Source organism: Microplitis mediator, chromosome 7 (assembly GCF_029852145.1).
Source record: "Microplitis mediator isolate UGA2020A chromosome 7, iyMicMedi2.1, whole genome shotgun sequence".
NCBI classification, from domain to species: domain Eukaryota; kingdom Metazoa; phylum Arthropoda; class Insecta; order Hymenoptera; family Braconidae; genus Microplitis; species Microplitis mediator.
In genome coordinates this window covers 10,835,702-10,843,619 of record NC_079975.1, presented here as the reverse complement: position 1 = coordinate 10,843,619, position 7,918 = coordinate 10,835,702, and the positions used below count along the sequence as shown (strand labels likewise).

Genomic DNA, 7,918 nt, shown 5'->3' with positions numbered 1-7,918 from the left:
AAGTAATGAATAGAAAAAATATAATACCTAAGTATGTTAGGATGATTGAGTTTATTCATCAACTGAACTTCTTTCAGCATGTTCGGTCTGTTTGCGGGTAGCTGATTCATCTTAAGAACCATAATTTGTCCCGTTACCTTGTGAGTAACCTGTAAATGTAACAATTTTTATCTCAATAAAATGTTTAAGTACTTTTGCCGTTTTTGCTTATTATGTGCCATTTTTTAACTCATTTACAATTGCAGAAATTTCCACCGCAATATAATTCTTTTTAAAGACGTTGAAAATAGTGGAAAATGAAAAATCAACTAAACTAAAGTTTTAAATAACACATATGGTACCTTGGGAAGGAAACAAAATGGTCTCTAATGCTGAAAACATTTTGAACTACGGAAATTAAGCCGAATCGTGATAATTTTGACACCTCATTTTACTCACATGATAAAAAAAAACAATCAGGGCATTTCGAAATAAATATTTTTGAAGTAATAATAATTTGATTTTTACTTGTATCACGATTGTGTTTTACAAGACTCTACATTCAAAGTCTCCCTTTTATCGCCTCTTTTAATTTTTGCGGCTGTGGCCCGACTTGTGCTTATGACTGTACTACGTCATTACGGTGATGCCTTGCTACCTCCCTTGTGCAATGGAGGTGCAGTGGCGTAGTAAAACCACAGAGAAAACCTAGCCAGTACAGTTTCGGTTTGGGTGAAGCTCCAGTGATCAATAAAATTCCCATTTTACCGATCACTGGATCTTCATCCCGCGCCTAACGATCAGAGACCTTCGTTCAAGCCCGACGCGTAGTGAAGAGGTCACCCAGCCAAGTTTTAATCATGCTCGATGCTACTTAAATGTGGTGATCGCCCGAGCCACACGCGTGCTGAACGGCTGCCTCAGCCGCTTATTTTTGAAGTATTTCTATGCTTAATAGTATATTACGCACCTAGGGCAGTGATATACTATTGTATGTTACTCATGCCCGAAGAATACGCCGCTAAATGGCTAAATACAGCCTCATAAAATGTTATATTAAAATACACTCCTTTCTGATTGGTCAAAAGCGACACTTGATACACATTAAATCACTACATTTTATATTAAATCATGAAATTTTATTGAAATGGGCGGAGTATATCCCTACTCAATAATTCAAGCCACTAATGAATCTATTACATCCCTCTTTTATGACGTCCTCTGAATTTAGCTACCTTATTAACATAACCAACATATCTAGACTGCATTTTGCTCACAGGACGCTATTCAAATTATAGGATGTCGCTGTAGTACAAACGTGATACTAAAAAACACGTGCTGAACGGTTAATTAATTAGCACACGCATGTGTTGATCAATGCAACGTCAGCTGAATTTTATAACCTTACATATCTTTATTAAGGTCATTCTCAAACAGTGTTCCCACCCTTGATTAAGAAAAATGATTTAATCTATACCCTAGTGGCAATATTGATCAATTCTGGAGTAAATCTTGAGCAAGTCAAGAAGAATGCAGCAAAATATTATATCTATAAATATATACTGTAATTTCGAGATCTTGACTAAGATAGCTACTATATAATATAAGGTATATGCTGAGTGTATATATTAGTCGATTCAAATTGTTTTAAATCATTTCCAATTGGTTTGAATCATTTCAAATCATTTTTCTTCATCAAGAACTTTTGTAAAATATTCAATGACTTTCAATTGCAATGACCGTATTAAAATTTTGATAATTAATTAAAAAAACGTTAAAGCATTAAGTGAAAAAAGGGTAACGCAGTTACCATTTCGCTGAAACATAGATTTAAAAAAAAATTATTTACAGTTGATATCAATTAGGAGTTTCAACGAAATTTGGAAAATAAATTTCAATAAAATTACGGTACTACGATATTATACTTGTAGGTAATAATAAATATGTGAAATTTCCTTATTTTACGCCATAACTGCCCTATTTTACAGCAGTTTGTCGTAAAATATGATAGTGTATAGTAAAATGTGGTGGTGCGTACCGTAAACTATGGCAATTATATTGTAAAAAAAGCTGTATCGTTATAAACCTCGATATATTTCAAAACACAGTCAAAAATAGTCAAGTACTAAGGTAAGAGACCCAGTACCCGATCACTCATGAATTTGTATATCTATAATTATTAAATTTTACTATATATAGATATACAAATACACGAAGTGATCGAGTACTAGTTCTCTGATGGGATACTAGATCTTTTACTTTATAATATAATATACAGTAAAATATCGTCATGTACTAGTAGCGCCGAAATTTTACCGTAGTATACTAAAGAATACCGCTTTCCTATCGTAAAATACTGTATTCCTACTATACAAAACTGCAAAACTAGGTTCACCAGGAAACTTAATTCAACATAGTATTTTCTTCTAATCCAATATTTATCATTGAAAGTTAATACCTTAAAAACTTCAGAAAAAAACCCAGAGCCGATTTTTTCTGTATAAAAGTCATCTAGTCTGTTCAGAGACGAAACGGCGTGCCTCAATGCTTGACAAGATGCACCAGTTCTTCTCCTCATAATATGTTCTTGAATATTATCACTATTATATTGTTGGATGGAACACAGTAAATTTCCTTCAAGCTCTGTAGGTCGCCAAGAATCTTGACATTTTTCTCTGTCCTTATAACTTACGGGGGAAGACTGTAATTCTGTAGGTAAATCTTGAGGCAAAAAGGTTATACAATGATTTTGCATTTCTTGACCACAACGTTTTTCATCTATCAAAGACGTTGTTGCAAAATCGAGATTATTTATTGGAGAATTCTTTCCATCTAAATTTACCGTTTGATCAGTAATATTAGAGTTGTCATTATTAAAAATCGGACGTGATATTGTATTTTGAATTTCCGATGATGTTTCCTTACTTAATATAGGACAATCCTCCATGTTTCTAACTGAACATGAATTGTTTTTATCAGCTTCATTACATATCACTTTGTTAGACTTGATGGGTAAAACTGATTTTGGATTTGAAATTTTACTTATATATTGATCTCTATGAACGAATTCTTGACCACTAGAACACGGCTCATTATTAACATGCATATCGTGATGGACTGAGAATAATTTTTTCGAACTGCTTAACAATTCTTTATTGGTATTGGTTTGTACATATAAACAATTTAAATCAGATGAAGATGAATTTTTGGTAGATTTGGAAGCACTATGAGAAACAGAACATTCTGACTTTGGACCAATCAAAAGTTTGGGACAATCAGTGTTAGTTGAGCATTTATGAACTGTTGAAGTAATTATAGGAGATGATTTTGGTCGTAAAAATATTTTATTTGCTTGATTACTTTGTGAGCTTTTAGAAAATTTCGAATCAACACTACAAGTAGTTTTAGGTATAAAATTTTCAGTTTTGTAAGAGCATGGTAATTGGCATGATCTTTTACATAAATTTGATAATTGTGAATTAATATTTGTTTCTGAAACAACCATAACTCTATTATTATCTTTAATTTTTCTAGACTTAAGTTTCTCTTCACTAGTTTCAGAGGCGTTTTCATCTACTGAAAAACATGATAAACGTGTGTTTGAAGTTCTTATTCCTTGTTTTGAATGTAATACACTAATGTGTCCACTGGCACTTGCGTTTGACACGTTGCCCAACATTTTCTTTTTTTATAACGGAAGACCACGACCAAAACATTAAATAAGAGTTGCAAAAATTACAACCCTACATTGTAAATATTTATTGACCAGCTTTTTTTATTGAATATCATTTATAGAACTGTCGTCAAAATTATAACTTAAAAAAACATAAAATTCATTAGCTGACATAATTATTACTATTGTATTTATTTGATTCTCAAATAAATAACAGAGAAAACAAAGTAATCAGTCGTTTGAATGTACTATAAAACTAGTTAACTCCAGAATAAAACAGCACAATTTCTACAATTTATAATATTTACTAGTAAATATAGTATTAAACAATAAAAGTAATGGAATCGAAGAAAATTCATTGAATCCAATGCTGATTTATTCTACTAAAAGTCATTATATAAAAATATTAATCCAATCAACAATCCAACATGTTGTCACTTGAGCTTAGTATCAATATTATGAAGATTATCCAATAAATCTTTGATGTCAGACAGTTTTTGTAAAATTACCAAATAAGTTTTCATGATGTCGCACTTTTATTATTTTCGCACAACACCAAATGTTTCGAGAACGATTTCAAACATTAATAAATAATGACAGTGCATAAGCAGAATAAAGTGTTATAAATTAATTAGTTTTTAAATTTTTTAACTTTTATTTTGGACTCCAAGTATTAGTTTAACTTTCAATGTAATCCAAATAAACATTGAATCCATTTATAAATACTCATCATAATAATCAGGAATAATTAAAAAATTTAACACCATTGGATAAACTCACTGACAACCTCAACGATAGCCACTTGCCATTACGAAAATGTGCAAAAATGTGATTGCTATCAGTCACCCGTAACCAGGCTTAGTTTTCACATAATAAGCGCTTCAGTTAAATTCTTATTCCGGTAGATGGCGTGATGATTACTATTATCCCAGATAGCCAGGGTTGCTCAGCAAAATAAACGTTTGCTTTTCATTTTTTCATTTTCCCGTCCACCAACAGCGGTCATAAACCCAAAATCTATGGCCGCAATTAAACGGTAAAAGGAAAGAATACTTTTGCTGAGCAACCCTGGTTATCTGGGTCAACTCTCTGCAGTCAATTTGATGTCAAATTTCGACCGTAGCTTTCTGTCGACTTGTGGTGTATATTAGAATTAATATAACGTTTTGCGTAGAAACAATAGAAACTAAGATACTCGATTCGTAATTTCTTGCTCATGATAAATAATGACTGTGTGACAACGTAAGAATCACACTTTATTGATATTTTCAATAATTCAAATAATTTCTGTCGTTAACACATTCAAAATGGATTTACTTGGGTCCATACTGAGTTCAATGGATAAACCACCGGTTGTTAGTGAAAAACAAAAGGCATATTTAAAAAGTTTGTATATTTATAACCTGCTTTTAATTGTTATTTTTTGTTATCTACAATTCTGACAGCTTATTAAATACATTAAGTAACATTTTTTAATTAAGGACAACGCGATGACCATCAAAAGCAACAGAAATTGGAGGGTGAAAGACTCAGAAGCTTTCGTGAACAGGTTTCAATATTTTGATTTCAATAAATTATTGTATTAACTTATGATCCTATTAATCGTTTTTCTAAAGTTAGTGAAGAATTTTAACAAACAGAATCATATTGCAACGCTCTTTTCACTTTTAGGTCGAACAAAATGTCAATAAATTTTTAAAAGATGACAGTAGAAAAGAATATAAGCTTACATCGATGGATCAAGTGCATCGCAGTATTGTGTATGTAAAGTCCATATATATTAATTAATTAATATAGAACTGTCAAAATACTTGGCAGCTTTAATCAATATTTGTAAAGTAACGATCGATTGACTAGAAAGCCATTTGGAGATTCTACGGTTTCCGTGGCGCCGCCAAATAACCGCGAATTCGTATAGAACTTAACAAAATAAGACTTTTTTAAAGAATAAAATTTTCCGATATCTTGCTTAGTTTTCGAGAAAAACGGATTTTGGGAAAAACGTGATTTTTTAAAAAAAGTGAAAAATTTCATAGATTTTAATATCTTCATTTTTTTTGTATTTTTTTCCGAAAACTACATTTAAAGATGAAAATTTTGAAAAAAAAAAAAAACGTCTAAATTAGTCCATTTTTGAAAAAGTTACAGCTATTTGAAAAAAAGTCTTATTTCGTCAAGTTATACAAGAATTCGCGGTCATTTTACGGCGCCACGGAAACCGTAGACTTCCCTCGAACCTTCTTAAGCTGTCCTCAATTTTAGTGTGCGACCATTGGTTGCTGAGATATCGATGATTGAAGCCAAAAGGATCCTTTTTCAATTGAAAGTCGATACCTCAGCAATAAACTATCGTACAGAAATAAGAAGAAAAGAAAATTATAGCTGAATAGATTGGCCAACTGAGCTTCGCATTGGTTTACTTGAAAAAAAATTTTACGAGCCCATAAACCCTAAAAACAAAACAAATAAATTTCGAAAATTTTCGTTTCGAGCTATTTCTCGTGATTGCGCGATAATCGTGGCTTAAACTTTTTTTGTCAGAAAATCTTCAAACTAGAGACTTTATGTTTCAAAATGCTTTTTTTTTTATTTTTTTGACACAACTATTTTTCACAAAGATACAGCCTTTTATAAATCACTAAAAAATTTATAAAATTCTTCTATTCCCTTAATTTTTTGGATTAGTGTAGTTTCAAGAACTTAGATACAGTACAGATAACTATAACCATTAGTTAAAATTATTATACTGTTATACGCATCCCTTTATTGTTACCTCTACCATTTTCTACAAGTTGTAATCTACCTATGCATTTTCGCTCAGTGTCTAAACATTTTCATTTAATTTCAGATATGACGTAGCTGAAGTTGCCAATGTATTAGCCCACTCATTTGGAGAAGAGGGAGTCGATCGACATATTATATTATTCAAGAAGGAATACGCTCCTTCAGAGGATCATTTAAATGTTTTGCGTCGTGGTGAAGAGTGGAATGACGAAATCGCTAAAAAACTACAAGATGAAAAATTAAGACAAGCAAAAGAAGAAGAAGAAGAAGAAGAAGAAATTTGTTACTCAAAAAAACGCAAAAATGATTTTATTCCAAATACAAATTACAAAGATAAGTATAAACATATCATTGGTGAAGAAGCTGCTTTAGAGGCTGCAAGAAAGACTGAGGCCAATAGCAGCTATGGATGTGGTAAGACTATTATTCAAAGTGAATACTTTTCGCATACCTCTAGCATGAAGCGTTGAATGTGTTTCGTTCTGTTCACTCTTGCTTAAAAATTTATTGATTTACTGAAATTAACCCTTTTTCATCATTTTGCAATTGGCACTCAACGCATTCGTGATCAGTTATCAAAGTTGAAATGATTATTTTTGCTTCAATAGCTGATTATTCAGTGTCAAACCATCGTACAGAGCATCGACTCATTTTAAATCACAATTCTTAATTATCCCTGATAGCAAGACTTTTTGGTCAGAAAGTTGTGTCAATTAGTTGCAATCAAGTTGACGACAACTTTCAGCTTTTGTAATGGTTGACTACAAGTTGTTACCAACTTTCCTAGAAAGTTGGCGACAATCTACTCAACCTGTCGCTAACTTATAGAAATGCCAATTTTTTTCGCCAACTTGGTGACAAGTTGCTGCGGTAGGTTGTCGCTAGCTCGCTGTTAGCTTGTCTATCAGGGTAGACTGACGGCCTAATATATTACATACCATCTGAAGACATTGATAATACTAAATATGTAAGAGTGCTTGAGGTATGCTTTTTTAGATTGTCTAAACTTTTTTACATAATTATTCATACATTCTTTTTCAGTTCCTAGTGAAAATAAAAAAGATCAAAGAAGTATAGAGCAAACCCTTGCCGACATTAAAGCAAAAAAGAAAAAAATAGAAGAAGCAAACCACCAACTATCACAATAAATTAAATAATCTAACTCTAGTTGATTTACCAGTATTGTAATTGAATTTTTTTTTTTTTTTTTTTGAGAATAAGTACTTTTAATTTTCAGTGTTCATTTAATCGTTTTCCTTAAAATTCCTTCATGCAAAACTTAGCTGTCGAAAAAAAATTATTGAAACCAGTCACTGAGAAAAAACGTTTTGAATTGTCTGTGTATAGTTAGATCCAAATAACTATAAATCTTTCGATCCACAAATTGACGCAATCCAAGCAGATTAATTTAATTATATCTAAATTTTTATAAGTATGATTTAATTATATAATATTCAATATTTTAGTTAAATTCATACTTGT

The 7,918-nt window shown here is 31.4% G+C and overlaps 2 protein-coding genes across 3 annotated transcripts in view; one reads left to right on the top strand and one right to left on the bottom strand.

Annotated features, from left to right (window-relative positions):
- Positions 1–4,512, bottom strand: part of LOC130672125 (uncharacterized) — a 21,219-nt gene extending 16,707 nt beyond the window's left edge. Inside the window, exons 1-2 of one of the 2 annotated variants that reach the window (XM_057476435.1) lie at positions 2,438–4,512; positions 28–149 (exon numbers count right to left, since the gene is read on the bottom strand). In XM_057476435.1, the coding sequence (XP_057332418.1) occupies positions 28–149; positions 2,438–3,658 (1,343 nt within the window). In that variant the 5' untranslated portion in view covers positions 3,659–4,512. The remainder of the gene's footprint in view (positions 1–27; positions 150–2,437) is intronic. The other variant, XM_057476436.1, reaches the window with a different exon arrangement.
- A 275-nt stretch (positions 4,513–4,787) lies between these two features.
- Positions 4,788–7,679, top strand: LOC130672127 (sperm-associated antigen 7 homolog). Its single transcript, XM_057476439.1, has 5 exons — positions 4,788–5,038; positions 5,134–5,201; positions 5,324–5,412; positions 6,501–6,850; positions 7,478–7,679. Exons 1-5 carry the CDS (start codon positions 4,960–4,962, stop codon positions 7,582–7,584), a joined length of 693 nt encoding a protein of 230 aa, XP_057332422.1. The 5' UTR covers positions 4,788–4,959; the 3' UTR covers positions 7,585–7,679.
- The last annotated feature ends 239 nt before the right edge of the window (positions 7,680–7,918 follow it).